Source organism: Dipodomys spectabilis, unplaced genomic scaffold (assembly GCF_019054845.1).
Source record: "Dipodomys spectabilis isolate Male_0828 unplaced genomic scaffold, ASM1905484v1 ptg000197l, whole genome shotgun sequence".
NCBI classification, from domain to species: Eukaryota; Metazoa; Chordata; class Mammalia; order Rodentia; family Heteromyidae; genus Dipodomys; species Dipodomys spectabilis.
Genome location: NW_024870874.1, coordinates 15,596,200 through 15,613,913, shown reverse-complemented (window position 1 = coordinate 15,613,913; position 17,714 = coordinate 15,596,200). Strand labels below are relative to the sequence as shown.

The 17,714-nt window shown below is 54.7% G+C and overlaps 1 protein-coding gene across 1 annotated transcript in view; it reads left to right on the top strand.

Annotated features, from left to right (window-relative positions):
- The window catches only part of LOC122121766 (kielin cysteine rich BMP regulator), a 29,809-nt gene extending 12,095 nt beyond the window's left edge, over positions 1-17,714 (top strand). The window contains exons 16-42 of the mRNA XM_042695901.1: positions 151-303; positions 375-481; positions 563-656; positions 1,232-1,405; positions 1,483-1,565; positions 1,709-1,802; positions 1,885-2,073; positions 2,746-2,916; positions 4,854-5,030; positions 5,445-5,530; positions 5,978-6,068; positions 6,221-6,303; positions 6,393-6,486; positions 7,684-7,857; positions 8,072-8,154; positions 9,413-9,533; positions 11,936-12,015; positions 12,198-12,297; positions 13,231-13,319; positions 13,570-13,672; positions 13,759-13,901; positions 14,163-14,335; positions 14,415-14,526; positions 14,614-14,715; positions 15,405-15,569; positions 16,908-17,214; positions 17,324-17,714. Of these exons, the coding sequence (XP_042551835.1) occupies positions 151-303; positions 375-481; positions 563-656; positions 1,232-1,405; positions 1,483-1,565; positions 1,709-1,802; positions 1,885-2,073; positions 2,746-2,916; positions 4,854-5,030; positions 5,445-5,530; positions 5,978-6,068; positions 6,221-6,303; positions 6,393-6,486; positions 7,684-7,857; positions 8,072-8,154; positions 9,413-9,533; positions 11,936-12,015; positions 12,198-12,297; positions 13,231-13,319; positions 13,570-13,672; positions 13,759-13,901; positions 14,163-14,335; positions 14,415-14,526; positions 14,614-14,715; positions 15,405-15,569; positions 16,908-17,214; positions 17,324-17,565 (3,590 nt within the window). The 3' untranslated portion in view covers positions 17,566-17,714. The remainder of the gene's footprint in view (positions 1-150; positions 304-374; positions 482-562; positions 657-1,231; positions 1,406-1,482; positions 1,566-1,708; positions 1,803-1,884; positions 2,074-2,745; positions 2,917-4,853; positions 5,031-5,444; positions 5,531-5,977; positions 6,069-6,220; positions 6,304-6,392; positions 6,487-7,683; positions 7,858-8,071; positions 8,155-9,412; positions 9,534-11,935; positions 12,016-12,197; positions 12,298-13,230; positions 13,320-13,569; positions 13,673-13,758; positions 13,902-14,162; positions 14,336-14,414; positions 14,527-14,613; positions 14,716-15,404; positions 15,570-16,907; positions 17,215-17,323) is intronic.

Genomic DNA, 17,714 nt, shown 5'->3' with positions numbered 1-17,714 from the left:
CACTCTTCAGTAAGGAGGCTTTATTAATTATTCCATAATTCCTTCAGAGGCTGTGGTGGGGATGCAAGTCAGAGTCTTGGTGGGCTAGAAGGATAGGAATGGACAGGGAGGGAGTTTGGGTTGCCATGGTGACAGTATCCCTTGTTGTAGTCTGTGTGCTAAATGAAGAGGAGTTTGCTGAGGGGGTCCAGTGGGAACCTGATGGTCAGCCTTGTACCACCTGCTCCTGCCGAGATGGGGTGCCAGTGTGTGGGGTTGTGCTCTGCCCCCCCGCCCCCTGCCAGCACCCCACCCACCTCTCTGGTGAGTGCCCAAGGATCTTGGCTTTCTTCCCCACTATGCCCAGCCTACCCTGACCGGCTCGCCCCACCCAGGGGCCTGCTGTCCCAGCTGCGAGAACTGCAGCTACCATGGTCAAGTGTATGCCAATGGGCAGAACTTCACAGACCCGGACAGCCCCTGCCAGACCTGCCACTGCAAGGTACCTCCCTAGGGCTTGCTGCTGCCCCCCCTTCACCCCCCAGAGGCTCACCTCCCCCATGGCCCTTTCCTCTGCCCCCAGGATGGCTCTGTGAGGTGTTCCTCAGTTGTCTGCCCTCCCACCACCTGTGCCCAGCCCCAGAGTGGACCCGGTCAGTGCTGCCCTAGGTGCCCAGGTAGGTGTTTACTGTGCCGGATATCTTCCCAAGCAATTGTCTTTCTCGGTTGTTTTGGCTCTCCCACCACATAGCTAAGAACTCTCTGGAACTCACAGGGTGTGGGTGGGTGGGTGTGGTGTTAGGATACCAGCCTTCCATCCTGTTGTCTTGTATTTCCTCTCCCAGACCCCATGAATAGCCGCAGGTAGAGCACAGGTTCACACAGCCCTTGCCTCTGGCACCTAGGAGACTGGGTGCTGGCCTGCCATGGGCGGTGATCCCGGCCTACCTGCATGGAGAGTTCTGTGCTAGGGCGTGTGTCACAGACAACACGTCTGTGCAATGCACCTCTTCACCCGGAGGCAGTCATCTGCCCGCAGATAAAGGCACACACGTGGGTGAATACTGAGCCGCGCACACCTGCGCGCATGCGCACACAGTCCCTTGCCTCTCCCCGGGCACCGAGGGCTTCCAATCTGGCACTTGCCGCATGGTTCCATTCTCCAGGGGCAGAGGGACAGGGTCGAGGGTCGGGATGGGGGGGGGGTGACACCTCGTGTGCTCAGCCTTTGCCCCCGCTCTCTGATGCTCAGATTGCGTCTTGGAGACACAGGTGTTTGTAGACGGCCAGCGCTTCTCCCACCCCGGAGACCCTTGCCAGGAGTGCCGGTGTCTGGAGGGCCGTGCCAGCTGCCAGCCTCGTGCCTGCCCCAGCGCGTCCTGTGCCCACCCTTTGCCTGGAGCCTGCTGCCGGAGCGACTGCAGCGGTGAGGCGCCTGGGCTGGAGGGGGCGGCTGCAAGGTCCTTTAGCCCCCCTCCGCCCTACAGCTGCCCCTTCCCCTAGGCTGCGCCTTCGGAGGGAAAGAATACCCGGACGGGGCGGACTTCCCGCACCCCACCGACTCCTGCCGGCTGTGTCGCTGTCTGGTGAGTGGACCACGGGGTGACAGGGGCCCAGGGAAGTGGAGATGGGACTTAGGGTCAGGAAAAGTCCAACGAGATGGACTGGCAAGGGGTGGGGAGTCTCCTCGCTCTAACCCAGCCTGCACCGTCCATCTGTCCATCTGCAGAGCGGGAACGTGCAGTGCCTGGCGCGCCGCTGCGCACCCCTGTCCTGCGCCGAGCCTGAGCTGCGGCCGGGAGAATGCTGCCCGCGGTGCCCGGGTAGGAGCCGCCCCTGCCGGCCGGAGCTTCTCCGCCCGCGCTGGGGCGATGATGATACCATCCGCTCTCTTTCTCGGTGCAGACGCCCGTGCTAGCTGTGCACGGCCTGGGGACAATGTCCCAGCCCGCCACCAGGAGCACTTCACTCCACCTGGCGACCCCTGCAGCCGCTGCCTCTGCCTGGACGGCTCCGTGTCCTGCCAGCGCCTGCCCTGCCCGCCCGCGCCCTGCACCCACCCTCGCCAGGGGCCCTGCTGCCCCTCCTGCAATGGTATCACCTTGGCCGTGGCTCCCAACACTCTCCGTCTGCGCCATCCGCTCCCACCCTGCCTCTGACGCGAATCCAACTCCCTTCCCCCTTCCCCCCCAGCCCTACTCCTCTGGGGTCTTATGACCAACCCAGCGTTGGTGGCTCATCCTATAATCCTACCTACTCAGGAGATGGAGAAGCCAGCCCCAGCAGACAAAAATGAGAGACTCCTATCTCCAATTAACTCTCCAATTAAGTGGTTTTAAAAAAAATGCAGTAGCTGGGCACTAGTGGCTCATGCCTGTAATCCTAGCTACTCAGGAAGCTGGGATCTGAGGATTGTGATTCAAAGCCAGCCCAGGCAGGAAAGTCCATGAGACTCTTAACTCCAATTAACCACCAGGAACCCAGAAGTGGTGCTGTGGCTCAAGGGGTACAGTGCTACCCTTGTGCAGAAGGGCTCAGGGACAGTGCCCAGGTGCTGAGCTCAAATCCCACTATAAAAATAAACCCACTGGAGTAGAGGTATGGCTTAAGTGGTATAGCACCCATCTTGAACAGAAAAAGCTAAGCAAGAGTGTGAGGCTGTAAGTTCAAGCCCTAGTACTGACACACACAAAAAGAAAGCAAAAAGTGCCCCAGTGTCTGGGCTTGGGAGCCACCACCACAGCCCCGTCCTGCCCTTCTCTCTAGGCTGTTTGTACCAGGGGAAGGAGTTTGGCAGCGGGGAGCAGTTCTCATCGCCCAGCAGCCCGTGCCACGTGTGCCTCTGCTGGGAGGGCAGTGTGCGCTGTGAGCCAAGGCCTTGCGGCCCTGCACAGTGTCCCTTCCCCACCAGCGGCGAATGCTGCCCTGCCTGTGATGGTGAGTAGATGGAGCGGGGCCTGCAGGGGTGGAGGGTAGAGGGTGGGCAAGAAATCAGTCAGAGCCTCTTCCCTGCCCTGAAGTGGATCTTGAGGCACCAGTGTCTCAATCCTAGCTACAAAGGAAGCTGAAGTCTGAGAATCACTGTTCAAAGCCAGCCCAGGAAGGAAAGTTTGTGAGACTCTTATCTCCAATAAACTACCAAAAAGCTAGAAATGGAGCTGTGGCTTAATTGGTAGAACACTAGCCTTGAGCACATGAAGCTCAGGGACGGCACCCAGGACCAGAGTTCAAGTCCCACAACTGGCAAAAAAAAAAAAAAAAAAAAAAACTAAATAAATAAAAATAAAAAATCAGCCAGTGGCTGACTCCTGTAATGCTAGCTACCCAGGAGATTTGATCAAAGCCAGATCTGATCAAAGCAAGCCAGAGCAGGAAAGTCCACGAGACTCTTATCTTCAGTTAATCACCAGAAAACCAAGAAGTGGTGCTGTGGCTCAAGTGGTAGAGCACTTGCCTTGAACTGAAGAGCTGAGGGGACCCCCCACCCCATGGGTGAAGCCTAGATTTTCTCCTGCCCTTGATGCCATTTGACTATTTGCCTAGCCTTGGGAAAATTACATAGCTTATCTGGGCCTAATTTTTGACTAGTAAAAGAGTAGGGAATTGGGCCAGATCCAGTTGTCCAGTCTTCAGTCATTCTTTATATTATCTTAGCAAATTTTCCTACACGCTCTACCAAATGAACTCTTTAGTTTAATTTCACTTAAATGTAGTTAAGTGAAATTTAAGAAACGTTTAAAACTTTTCTTCTATTGAACTCATTAGTTAAAATTTATTTAAGTGGAGTTTTGTATTGTACTATAAATAGAAACTTTGTCTTGCCAGGAATAGAAGATTACCATTAAATTGACAACAGCTGAAATATGATGTGGAATTCTTTTTAGGCACTTCTGCCGGTCAAGGCTTTGAATCTAAGAGTCAGCTGTTTTTTTTTGTTTTGTTTTTTTTTAACCGTGTCCTGGGGCTTGAATTTAGAGCCTGGGTGCAGTCCTTGAGCTTTTTTGCTCAAGGTTCATGCTCTAGCACTTGAGCCACAGCACTACCTTAGGTTCTTTTGATAGTTAATTGGAGGTAAGAGTCTCATGGGCTTTCTTGCCTGGGCTGGCTTGGAACCTTGATCCTCAGATCTCAGCCTCTTGAATAGATAGGATCACAAGCAGGAGCCACCGTCATGTAACTCATCCTCTCTTAATTGAAAAGGGTGATGAAGAACGGTCAGAGAGGAGCTCAGGTTGCTACATCTCCCTGGTCAGTCACAGGGCTTAGAAGAGTGTTGGAAGGAGATACTTTATTTATTTTTGTTGGTCACAGGGCTTGAACTCTGGGCCTGAGCGCTGTCCCTCAGCTCTTCAGCTCAAGGCTAGTGCCCTACCACTTGACCCACAGCACCACTTCCGGTTTTCTGGTGGTTTATTGGAGATAAGTTTCACAGACTTTCCTGCCCGGGCTGGCTTTGAACCACGATCCTCAGATCTCAGTCTCCTGAGTAGCTAGAATTACAGGCGTGAGCCACCGGCGGCGGACTGGGAGGAGATACTTTAGATCTGAGCCATCTGTGTACACTCTGGCTTCTCCCAGCTTTGCTTGGGCTGGAAAACTTGCCCCCTCCAGCAGTGGCCTGGTGAGCATCTGACTGCTGTGACATGCACATCTCTATGGGGTTTTTCTACCCTAGACAGACAGGAAGATTTCTTGCCACTCCAAGGGGGAAAGTTTGCCCTTAGCTTGTCCAACCTCTCCAGTTTTCTTTGTCCCTGGCATGGGCTTCCTCTTAGCCCAGGTGCCAGGATCTTCAAGGCCCGGCCTTCTGCTAAGGCACTCAGAGCAAGTGACTGCTTTCCCCTCACTCCTTTCTGCTCCCCGCCCCCCCCAAGGCTGTGAGTACCTGGGTGCATCTTACCTGAGCAGCCAGGAGTTCCCGGATCCCCGAGATGCCTGCAGTGTGTGTACCTGCCTCAAAGGCTTTGTGACCTGCCGCCACCGGCCCTGTGAGCCTCCAGGCTGCAGCCACCCTGTCACCATGCCAGGACACTGCTGCCCAACCTGCCAAGGTACGGCTGCACCTGCCCTGCCCCTCCCATTGCTGAGGGTCCCAGGGACCCTGACCTGCAGTAGGCAGGAGACAGACCCAGCGGAGACACACTCACCAAATAACTGATCCTCTGGCTTCCATACTCTTTCTTAAATTGTCTTGTTGCCCTTCTAAAATGCCCTGTCTCTACTTGAAACCTGAATGGTTATTCAGTGGTTCCTACCGGCCTGGAGTTACCAACCAGGAAGTAGCTTCCTAGCTCACCTTCCCAGGATCACCCACCTGACCCTGCGTCCACTGAGCTTTGCGGGGGGGGGGGGGGGGGGGGGGGGTCCCAGGCATGGCTGTGCAGGCATGCCTATGTGTGTGTGTTGGGGGGGGGGGAGTGGTGTTCCAGTATAGGCTCCTCCCATTGTGTTCCCCACTCTGCCAGGATGCCTGTACCATGGGGTCACCGCTGCCCCTGGAGAGACTCTTCCTGATCCGCTTGACCCTAGCTGCTCCCTCTGTACCTGCCAGGTGAGGTGGAATGCTTGGGAGCTTTTCTTGGTAGGTCTCACACACTTTCTTGCCTGGGCTGGCTGTGTACTGGGATACTCAGCTCGCTTCTTTGCTCAAGGCCAGCACTCTACCACTTGAGCCATATGGTCACTTCCAGTCTTGTCTGTTCATGTAGTGCTGAGGAATCGAACCCAGGGCTTCACGCATGCCACGCAAGCACTCTACCACTGAGCCACATTCCCAGCCCCCACCTTTAGGATCTTGATAACCCTTCATCCTATTGTTCCCTCAAGCTGAAAGCGGCTGTCCCCACCCAGGAGTACACTCCTGTCATATCTGGTGGGACAGGGTGGGAGCGTGACTCCCTGGCCATGGGAGGGGCTTGGGCCTGGGAGGCGGGTGCTCCCCCAGGATCAGCCAGCCTGGCGTGAGGCTGCACAGGAGTGACATGTGATCTCCCCCCAGGAAGGCTCCGTGCACTGCCAGAAGAAGCCATGTCCCCCAGCGCTCTGCACACACCCCTCTCCCGGCCCCTGCTTCTGTCCTGTCTGTCACAGTGAGCTGCCTCCAGGGGACCTGGCTCTCCTCCCCCTCTCCCCCCTCCCCCTCCTTTCCCTCCTCCCTTTTTTCCCATCCTTCCAGGCCTAAGGTTGGGCAGTGCAGGGTACTATAGCACACGGCCCCTGCCCAGGACTTGTGTCTCCACAGGCTGCCTCTCTCAGGGCCAGGAGCACCAGGATGGAGAGGAGTTTGAGGGCCCTGCAGGCAGCTGTGAGCTGTGTCGCTGTCAGGTACACAGGCTGGGGTGGGGACAAGGGCTGGGCCAGTGTGGGGTGGTTCAGGCCTGGATGGTGAGTCCCTGGCCCTGCATCTCCTGTAGGCTGGCCAGGTCAGCTGTGTACCACTACAGTGCCCTCCACTTCCCTGCCTGCTCCAGATCACAGAACCAGGGAGCTGCTGTCCTCGCTGCCGAGGTGCGCCTAGCCCATAGGACTTCCCCTGTGCTTTAGTGCCTGGCCCGGGCTCTGCAGCCTGCGCCAGCTCCCTGCCGACCCCTTGACCCTCCCTCATCTCTGCCCTTCATTGTCCCCTTAGTACATCTTCACAGCTCCTCCTCCCCCTCCCTCCCACTCCAGGTCCCCATTAAGATGCTTCTCCATGTTGTTCCTCTTCCTAACCACACATACCTCAGTCATAACCACCATGGAATTAGCAATATCCCCTCTACCCAGTACTTGAATTTGAACTCAGGGCCTCTTGCTTGCTAGACACTCACTCTACTGTGTGAGCCACACCCTAGCCCATGTGCTGTTAGTATCTTTTTTTTTCAAACTCATCTTTTTATTTTTTCAAATTCAGTATTAAACTTTTTGCCCAGCCTGGCCTCAGACTTTAATCCTCCTATTTCTGCATCCCAACTAGCTGGGATTATAGATGTGTACCACCAGGCTGGGTCATACTGAACATTTATGGAGGACATACGACGTGCTGTGCCCTGAGCCGGGCACTCTACGTGTATTATCACGTTTAAGCAGCACAATCATTTTGTTAGATAAGTGCTGTCCTTGTTCCTGTTTTACAGATGAGAGAATGGTACAAAAAAGTAACGTAGCTGGGTGTGGTGGTGCATCCCTGTAATCCCAGCACTGGGGAAGTACAGGCAGGAGGAGAACTGAAAGCCAGCCTGGGTTACATAGCAAGAACCTGTCTCAAACAAACATGAAGGGAACATAACTTGCTGGGGTCCCTCTGCTGGCAGGTAGACAAGTCTGATGTGCCTCATGGCCTGCTAGCTCCAGAGCACCAGCCTTTTTCAGTGGACCATCCACTACTGTATGCATTGTAGTTAGCACTGAGTGGGCACAGCATCATGCTGGCTCTGTGGACAAAACAAGACAGGTACGATCCCCAATTAACAGGAGGAGGCTGAAGCTTGGGGAGATTGAGTTTCCATGTTTAGTGATAGAGACATTCATTCATTCCACTTGCGTTTATTACACCTCCCGCATGTTAGTGCTGCGTGCCACTTGGTGGCTTTCTCCTCCACTGTAGACAGGATTTCTGACCCCTCCCCCTATCTTCCTACCACATCCCTGCAGACCCCCTCCCCTCAGTACCCATAAGTCATTGCTGACCTGCAGGGACTTACCCTTGTCCTTCTGGGACCTCAGGCTGCCTGGCTAATGGGAAGGAGCACCCTGAGGGCAGCAGCTGGGTACCCCAGGATAGCCCCTGCTCGTCCTGCCTGTGTCACGAGGGCGTCGTCACCTGTGCCCGCGTCCAGTGTGTCAGCTCCTGCATCCGACCCCACCAAGGGCCCAGTGACTGCTGTCCCCGATGCTCTGGTACTGGGAGCCTGAGGTGGGAGGCGGCTCTGAGCTCCATCGGGACCTCTCTGCCTTTATGCTGGGCTGGGCAGCAATGGAGGCTCCAGGAGGAGTGGCCTTGCTTCTTGTATACACCCTAGTCCCTGGGGGAGGACTGGGGCAGGGGACTCCCTCCCTGGCATGGCTGCCAAGAAGGTTCCCTGGTCCTGCTCTCATTTTACCCTGCTCTAAGACTGCGAGCATGAGGGGCGGAAGTATGAACCTGGAGACAGCTTCCAGCCTGGGGCAGACCCCTGTGACGTGTGTGTCTGTGAGGTAGGAGCGGGCTGGGGCACCATGGGGCAGCCAGGCAGCCAGCGTGGAGCCAGTACAGGAGTCAGGGACTTTGCTCATACCTGAGCCAGGAGCCTAGGTCAAGGTTTAGACTCCAGGTCTGAGCGTGGGGAAGCAGTGGGCAGGCTGTCTTGTCTGGCCTGTGGGGTGGGATCGTGAGGGGCCACGTGGAATGGTGAGTATGGAAAGGTCCCAGCAGAAGAATGATGTCATAGGTCAGGAGGTGGGGGTGGAGATGGGAGGATGGTAGGAAGCTCTTAGATAGTTAAAAAAAAAAATCCTTAGCCAAGCGCTAGTGGCTCACACCTGTAATTCCAGCTACTCAGGAGGTTGAGATCTGAGGATTGCTGTTCAAAGCCGGCCCAGGCAGGACAGTCTGTGAGACTCTTAGCTTTAACTAACCACCAGAAAACCAGAAGTGGCACCATGGCTCAAGTGGTAGAGTGCTTGCCTTGAGCTGAAGAGCTGAGGGACAGCGCCCAGGCCCAGAGTTCAAGCCCCACGACTGACCAAAAAAAAAAAAAAAAATCAAAACAAAAATCCCTTGAAGTGTCAGGCTCAGGGAGTAAGTCTAGGGAGTATGAGTCTCCCTTTAGATGTGTGTGTGTGTGTGTGTGAGACACATTTATGCTGGGCCTGGGGCTTGAACTCAGGGCTTGGATCCTGTCCTTTAATTTTTTTGTTTTTGGTTGGTTGTGGGGCTTGAACTCTGGGCCTGGGAGCTGTCCCTATGCTCTTCAGTTCAAAGTGAGTGCTCTACCACTTGAGCCACAGGGCCACTTCCTGTTTTCTGGTGGTTTATTGGAGATAAGAGTCTCACAGACTTTCCTGCCCAGGCTGGCTTTGAACCAAGATCCTCAGATCTCAGCCTCCTAGTAGGTAGGATTACAGGCGTGAGCCACCAGCGCCCGCTTCCTTAGCTTTTTCACTCAAAGCTGACTACTATGTGAGGTACAACCCCATTTCTGATTCTTTGCTGTTTCATAGGAGGTAAGAGTCTTATTTGCTTTTCTGCCCAAATTGGCTTCAGACTGATCCTTAGATCTCAGCCTCTTGAGTAGCTAGGATTATTACAGGCCTGAGCCACCAGCGCCCGGCTTCCCTTTAGAGCAGAAACCAATATACCTACAACACACCCCAGAGAAGAGGTGGCAGGTAGCTAGAGGGCCTGGGGTCCAGGAAAAGGGATGGCTCTCAGCTTTCATGACCTTGGGACCCACCCTGCTCTTCATTCTTGTAGTCACAGCCAGAGGGGCCACCCAGTCTTCGCTGTCACCGGCGGCAGTGTCCCAGCCTGGTGGGCTGCCCGCTCAGCCACATCCTGCCTCCTGGGCCCCAGCTCTGCTGCCCTACCTGTGCGCGTGAGTCTCAGGTTACAGGCTAGATAAGACTCCAGGACTGCCCAAGAGTGACGCTAGAAGAGCCTTCCTGCTCTCCTCCCCAGCCCTAGACTTTTCCTGACTCTAGTGGACTGTTCTAGAAGCCCTTATCTTGGCTCCAAGGGGAGCTAGGTGCAGTTTGTGGACAATTCCAGCAGGTGGCGCTGTAGGGTTGCAATTGTGCCACCTCTGGCTTCTTGGAGATTGTGTTAAAGTCTAGAGGGACTTTAAATGGTTTACCACATCCCTGCAGACCCCCTTTCTGGTACCCATACTTCCTGCTGACCACCAGGGGAAAGGGAAAAGTGTCCCATATATATATATATTTTTTTTTTTTTCTCTCTCTCTCTCTCCTTTCCTCCCATTCCCTTTTCTCCCTGCTTCCCTTTTCTTTGAAATAGGGATTTAGGGCTGGGGGTATGGTTCAAGTGGTAGATCTCTTGCCTACCAAACTTAAGGCCCTGGGTTCAAACTTAAGTACCACTTTAAAAAAAAGGAAAAAGTATCAATAAAGAGGCAGAAGTGGTGGGTAGAGGGGTAGAGAAGCAGTTATAGCTTTTATTACAAATACTAAAGGATAGTAATGTGGTTTCCTGAGCTTTAAGAGTGGTGGTGAATTGGGCACTAGTGGTGCATGCCTGTAATCCTAGCTACTCAGGAGGCTGAGATCTGAGGATTGAGGTTCAAACCCAGGTAGGAAAGTCTGTGAGTCTCCTATTTCCAATTAAGCCTCAAAAAGCTAGAAGTGGAGGAATGGCTCAAGTGGTAAAGTACCAGCCCCAGTAGCCACACACACACACACACACACACACACACACACACACAGGAATGGCTGTGTACCTGCCACAGCCATTCTGCCTTTGCTGTGTTATAGAAGCACCACTCAGCAGCTGGTCTTCCACCATGCAGACCATATTGACCACATATACAAGACATGTGTTCCAGGAGGAGAATGGCACTACTCTCTGACATTTTTCCAAGTTCATAGTGTAATAAACAGACAATATACAGTAGCATACAACTTACCATCTATACCATATTAGATGTATTAAGTGCTGCCATCCTCTGCATTCATCAGGGAGAACTGGTCTTATAACACTGGAAGCTAGGATAAGCTTCAGGGGGTAACATGAAGATTCATTTATTAAACACCTGTATTTGGTGATTCTAATAAATAGCACCAAGGCTGTGTGGCGGCATACACCTGTAATTCCAGATAATAGAAGGTAGTTTGCAGTTTGGGGCCTGCCTCTGGGGAAAGACGTTAATGAAGTCCTATCTTAAAGAAATAAGCTAAGTGTGGTGTCACATGCCTATGGGCCCAGCTACTTTGGAAGGGTGTTGGTAGAACATGGTAGTTCAAGGAAGGCCCTCAAGCAAAAACAAAAAACAAAAGCAACAAATGAAAACCCTGTTTAAAAAATAATGTTGGTGGTGGCTTAATCCTGAAATCCTAGCTACTTGGGAGGCTGAGATCTGAGGATCAGGGTCCAAAATGAGTTGATGGTAGAATGCTTAGCTAGCAAGGGCAAGGCCTTGATCTCAAGCCCTAGTATCACACTAAACAAACCATCAAGGTTCACAATAGCTAATGAGATACTTAGTATTATTACCTTTTTGATTAAAAAACAGACTCAGAAGTTGATTTATCTGCTCAAAGTGACACAAGCATTCAAGTATTGATTGTTAGAGCTAGGATTGGGACTTGGGGTACCTGGCCCTTTGTGCTTCCCTGTACTGTTTAGCCAGATTATAGCCTTCCTTCCTTCCTTCCTTCCTTCCTTCCTTCCTTCCTTCCTTCCTTCCTTCCTTCTTTCCTTTCTTCCTTCCTTCCTTCTTTCCTTCCTTCCTTCCTTCCTTCCTTCCTTCCCTTTCCTTCCCTTCCCTCCCTCCCTTCCTCCCTTCTTTCCTTCCTCCCTCCCTCCTTTCCTTCCTTCCTTCCTTCCTTCCTTCCTTCCTTCCTTCTTCCTTCCTTCCTCTTCATTTCTTTTCTTTCTTTCTTTTTTTTTTTGGTGCTGGTACAGGGGCTTGAACTCAGGGCTTAGGCACTGTCCCTTAGCTTTTTTTGTTCAAGGCTAGCACTCTACCACTTGAGTCACACCTCCATCTCCACTTCCAGCTTTTTCTAGTCTCTTATTATCTATCCAGGCTGGCTTTGAATGGTGATCCTCAGATCTTAGCCTCCTCCTGAGCAGCTAAGATTACAGGAATGAGCTACCCACCCCCTCACAAAGTTCCTATTAAATATCAGAACTCTTCTTTGCTAGGCAAAGAGAAAAACTGGATTTCTCTCTCCTGGAGTGAAAGGTGGTCAGATGGGCATGTAAGCAAACACTGGGCTCTCCTTGTCCCTCTTACCCTCACTCCTGGTCCTTCCTTCACAGAGGCCCTGCGTAACTGCACAGAGGGCCTGCTGGGGTCTGAGCTGGCCCCGCCAGACCCCTGCTACACCTGCCAGTGCCGGGTGAGTGCTTCCGCTCGAACCTCTCCTCTGGGGCTGGGGCTGACGCGGTGGTGGCTCCTGGGCTCCCCATCCATCCTGTGTGACCCGAGTGTTTGATCCTGCTCATGTCCTATCCCCACCGTGGCCCCAAATTCCTTGGGCTCTGCGGTTCTCTCCTAATGCGTTCACGTGACCATGAGCAGGACCTGACATGGATCTGCATTCGTCGCACCTGTCCTGAGCTCAGCTGTCCCCTGGTGGAGCGCCACACTCCCCCTGGGAGTTGTTGCCCTGTGTGCCAGGGTAAGTGCCCAGCTTTGATCTCCCAGTCAGAGAGGAGCCCAGGAGGGGAAGGGAGGACTGGCATTCAGGGACTCTCGGGTCTGCACTCAGAACTCAGGCTTCCCTGGACGCTGGTGGCTCACACCTGCGATCCTAGCTACTCAGGAGACTCAGATGAGGATTGTGGTTTGAAGCCAGACCGGGAAAAAAAAGTCTGTGAGACACTATCACCAATTAACTGCCAAAAAAGCTAGAAGTGGAGCTCTGGCTCAAGTGGCAGAGTGCTATAGCCGTGAGCAAAAGAAGCTCGGGGAGCTAGCCTGGGCGAGAAAGTCTGTGAGACTCATCTCTAACTGACACTGGAGAACTGGAAGTGCAGCTGTGGCTCTAAGTGGTAAAGTGCTAGCCTTGAGCAAAAAAGCTCAAGGACAATGCACAGCCCCTGAGTTCAGGCCCCAGGACAGACAAGAGCATCTAGGCTCTGAGTTCAAGCCCCAGGACAGACAAGAGCACCTAGGCTCTGAGTTCAAGCTCCAGGACTGGCACAAATCAAAAAGAAAAAAAAGTGCCTGCTTCATTATTTGTAGAAATGGAGGGGTACTCACTGGTACGGAGTGAAGACCCATGAAGAAGAGGGAGAAAGAGAAAGAAAAGACTGCTTTTTTGAGTCTCAGGCTTTTAGGGGACTCAGGGACTCCTACTCCTCCAGTAGAGCTCTTCACTGCAGAGCTGGCTGGCTTCACACTTCACTTGAGGACCTTGAACCACCATCTAGAGCCATCCCAATCCTGGGCGCAAGCCTAATGCTGTTAGGCATTGTTTGGCTGAAGAAACAAAACCATCAGGGGGCTGGTGGAAGGGGCTGGGTTTTTGCCCACTGGGAAGCTCAGAGTGAGCTCCAGGGAGGATCAGGCTGGAAGGACACGACCTGCCCATCCCATTCCTTCTCTTTAGAATGTGTGGTGGAAGCTGGTGGACGAAGAATGGCAGATGGAGAGAGCTGGAGGGATCCTGACAACCCCTGCCGATCCTGCACCTGCCACGTAATCCGAGGGAGGAGACGAGCATGGAAGACCTTACAGATGGATAAGGGTGGAGGGTCCCACATTCACCAGCACACCTGGGGGCTTTGAGGGACAGAGGCCTCCCTGTGCTGGATTTCAGCTCTGGTGTGGATGTTTTGAGATGTAGGCCAGTGGTGCTCAAGTCCCCACCCAGAATGCCTCAGGATACGTGAGGTTAAAGGACCCAGGCCCTTCAGGAAACCCCTACAGCCATGGTATCTGTCTTCAGCGGGGCCGCATGGAGTGTCACCTCGAGAAGTGCCAGGCGCTCTCCTGTCCCCATGGCTGGGTGAAAGTGCACCAGGCTGGCAGCTGCTGTGAGCGATGCCAAGGTGCAGAGCCAGGCTGATAGAGGCGGGGTGGGCGAGGCCTGGTGTGTAGATGGAGTGCTCAGCCTCCCTACCTCCTGTCCCCTCAGCCCCCACCCAGGCTTGCCTGCACCAGGGACGCCAGGTGGCCTCTGGGGAGCACTGGGCAGTGGACACCTGTACCAGCTGCTCCTGTGTGGAGGGCACTGTGCGCTGCCAGAGCCAGCGCTGCCCACCACTCTCATGTAACCAGGTGAATGGCGGTAGGGGTGGGGCACAGGGGCACTGCCATGCCAGGATCACTAGGTGTGGTGCAAGAGATACAAGATGGGGAGGGCTATCATTGGGAGAAGAGGTGGGGACATGTAGTTACCATTATAGCCACCAGGTGGTGCTCTGACCGTCTCCTGGCGAGCCTGGGAGTAGGCTTCCAGGAGGGTCAGCTGGGGCTTGGCTGGGATTGGGGCCCCGTGGGGGCATGTGGTGTGCCTGACCATGTCGGGGCTGAGACCAGGAAGAGGCACCTGCCCTGAGTCCTGGCAGCTGCTGCCCCCGCTGCCTGCCCCGGCCTGCTTCGTGCATGGCCTTCGGAGACCCACACTACCGCACCTTCGACGGCCGCCTTCTGCACTTCCAAGGCAGCTGCAGCTACGTGCTGGCCAAGGACTGCCGTGGCGGGGACTTCAGGTGTGCACCCTCCCCCTTCTCCCTGACTCTCCCCCCTGGCCCCTCTGATCACTGGCACCTGGGTCTCTCCTGTCCCTAGTGTGCAGGTAACTAATGATGACCGGGGCCGCCGCAGCGTGGCCTGGACCCAGGAAGTGACCGTGCTGTTGGGAGACGTGGCCGTGCAGCTGCAGCAGGGCGGGACAGTCACCGTGAGCAGAGGACCGGAGGGATGATGGGTCCTGGGCTGTCCACCTGTCCGGCCCAACAACACCCCTTCCACCGCCTCCCTGCTGCAGGTAGACGGGCGCCCCGTGGCTTTGCCCTTCTTGCTGGAGCCGCTGCTGTACGTGGAGCTTCGAGGACACACTGTCATCCTGCACGCCCAGCCTGGGCTCCAGGTGTGGCCAGAGGGAGAGATCTGGGTGGAGTTGGGCTCCCCAAACAGGGCCTGGACCCTCTCACATCTGCTCAGGCGTCTGTGTGTCCTGGAGAAGCTCATGGGTGGAGCGAGGGGAGAGGGTACCAGTGAGATTCCAGGAGAGGAGCCTGGGTCAGAGGCCTGTAGGGGCAGCTGGAGGAGTTGGGAGCTGAGTTTTAATCTTGGCTAGGCCACGGGTCCTCTGGGCTCTTAGGCCACTGGTAACCTTCTCTGAGCCTCTGTCTGCTCAGCGGCGAAGTGGAGAAAAGGTTAGTAGGAGCCGAGACTAAGTCATCTAGTGTCTGCCTCGTGGCTGCTGCGGTTCCTCTAGGCTAGAAGCACAACTCACAGATGCATCCAATGAAGCGAGCATGCGCCCTCTCCACACTCAGGCTGAGCTCTGTCCTTCACAAGGCCCCAGTGCTGTGAGACACGGGGTTTCACTGCACCTGGGGCCCAGGTGAGGGGTGTCTCACCAGTGTGGGGGATGCAGTCTGAGTTGGCCCTGGCTGCACAGCAAGTGACAGGCCCAACAGTCCCCTGGAAGTCTGCACGTGTCTATCCTCCTCTCCTCTAGCGTGGAGAATGACAGCCCAGTACATGGGGCCATGATGGACTCAGCTTCTTGGGGTTCCTTCCCCTTCCCCAGTTTCAGACCTCTCTGTACAGGTGCTGTGGGATGGGCGGTCTCAGGTGGAGGTGCGTGTGCCAGGCTCCTACCGCAGCCAGACCTGCGGGTTGTGTGGGAACTTCAATGGCTTCGCCCAGGATGATCTCGCAGGCCCAGATGGGCTGCTCCTGCCCACGGAGGCGGCGTTTGGGAATAGCTGGCAGGTGAGTGGCATGAGATGGAAGCTGGGGGAGGCAGGATGAGCTGGGCATGGCCCGGTCCTGAGTCCCAGCACAGCCATCGCCTCTGCAAAGGGGAGACTTGAGAGGGAGTTGAGGGTTTCGGGGAGGAGTGGGGGAAGATTGACTGTTGGGATTCTAGGGGAGGTGGGATGGCGTGTTGAATAAGCCTGGCAGCTGAATCCTAAACCCTGCATTGCTGCTCACTGGCTGTGTGACCTTGGAGAAGGCACTTACTTATTCTGGGCTTTGGTTTCCTCATCTGCAAAATGAGGACAAGGAGAAGGTAGATGATTCTACTTTTCTTGAGAGATTTTTCTTATTCTCCCCCCCCCCCCCCCCCCGCCTTTCTCTCTTTGCCAGTCCTGAGGCTTGGACCCAGGGCCTGGGCACTGTCCCTAGCTTCTTTTGCTCAAGGCTAGCACTCTACCACTTGAGCCACAGCATCACTTCTGGCTTTTTCTGTGTATGTGGTACTGAGAAATGGAACCCAGGGCTTCATATATGCTAGGCAAGCACTCTACCACTAAGCCATATTCCCAGCCCCTCTTTTTGTTTTTTAATTAGCTTACATTAGTTATATGAGGGGGATTCTATTTGATTGTATTTAACTTCTTTCATCCTTGGAAAAACCCAAAAAACAACAACAACAAAATCCCACCTCCCCCACCCCCCAGTACCACCCTCTGGCAGAGCTCATTCCCTTGAGAGAACTTTTTTGTGGGAGGGGCATGGAGGTAATATTAGCACTTGTACTCTAGGTGCTTTACCACTTGAGCCACACTCCTAGCATGGTTCTTTATTTTGTGGTTGAACAAGTTTATTTTTTTATTTTTATTGTGAAAATACTGTACAGAGGGGTTACAATTACATGGGCAAGATGATGAGTGCATTTCTTATCAAGCATTGTAGCCTCCTCCTTTGTTTCCCCTTCCCATCCTCTCCCCCTCCCCCCCCAGCATGGTTCTTATTTGTCTGTTGTGGGACTTGAACTCAGGGCCTCGGCACTGTTCCTATGCCTCTTTGTGCTCAAGACTGGAGCTCAACCCCTTTGAGCCACAGAGCCACTTCCAGTTTTTGAGTGGTTAATGGGATATGAATCTCACAGGGACTTTTCTGCATGGGCTGGCTTCGAACCACAGTCCTCCGATCTCAGCCCCCTGAGTAGCTAGGATTACAGGTGTGAGTCGTTGACACCAGGCCTTTGAATCAGAATCTCTTACAGAGAGATTCTTTAGGTTAACGCAAATGGTTGGGGGAGACATGGCATGCCATGTCATCTTCCAGTAATGGTGGCATATCCGGATTGTTTTCCCCATCTAGGTCCCAGAGGGCCCAGGGCCCGGCCGTCCCTGCTCTGCAGGCCGTGAGGTAGATCCATGTCGGACTGCAGGTTACCGGGCCAGGCGAGAGGCCAATGCCCGGTGCGGACTGCTGAAGTCCTCCCCGTTCAGTCGCTGCCATGCTGTGGTGCCCCCAGAGCCGTTCTTTGCCGCGTGTGTGTATGACCTGTGTGCTTGTGGCCCTGGCTCCTCAGCCGACGCCTGTCTCTGTGACGCTCTGGAAGCCTATGCCAGCCACTGTCGCCAGGCGGGGGTGACGCCTGCCTGGAGGGGCCCTACACTCTGCGGTGAGGGGCGATGCCCAGTCCAGGCTGCGGGAGGGCACAGGGCAGAGGGGTGAGCAGAGTGAGGAGCTGTCTGGGGCCCCCATGACCCCATCTTCCACTCTACCTACAGCGATGGGCTGTCCCCTGGACCGTGGCTTTGTGTTCGACGAGTGCGGGCCACCCTGCCCCCGTACCTGCTTCAACCAGCATGTCCCCCTGGGGGAGCTGGCAGCCCACTGCGTGAGACCCTGCGTTCCCCGCTGCCAGTGTCCCGCGGGCCTGGTGGAGCACGAGGCCCACTGCATCCCACCAGCCGCGTGCCCCCCTGTGCTGCTCACACGAGGTCAGCCACCCCCCACGCAGGACCCCTGACCAGGACCCAGCATGCCAGAAGCCTCCCTATGGTGAGCAGCCACCACTTGTGCAGAGCTGTGAAGACAGAGCCCTGCTCCCTGCTTGGACCCTGGCAGCCTGGGTGGGCCTGTGAAGACCCCCGTAGCATTGAAACACAGGCAGTAAAC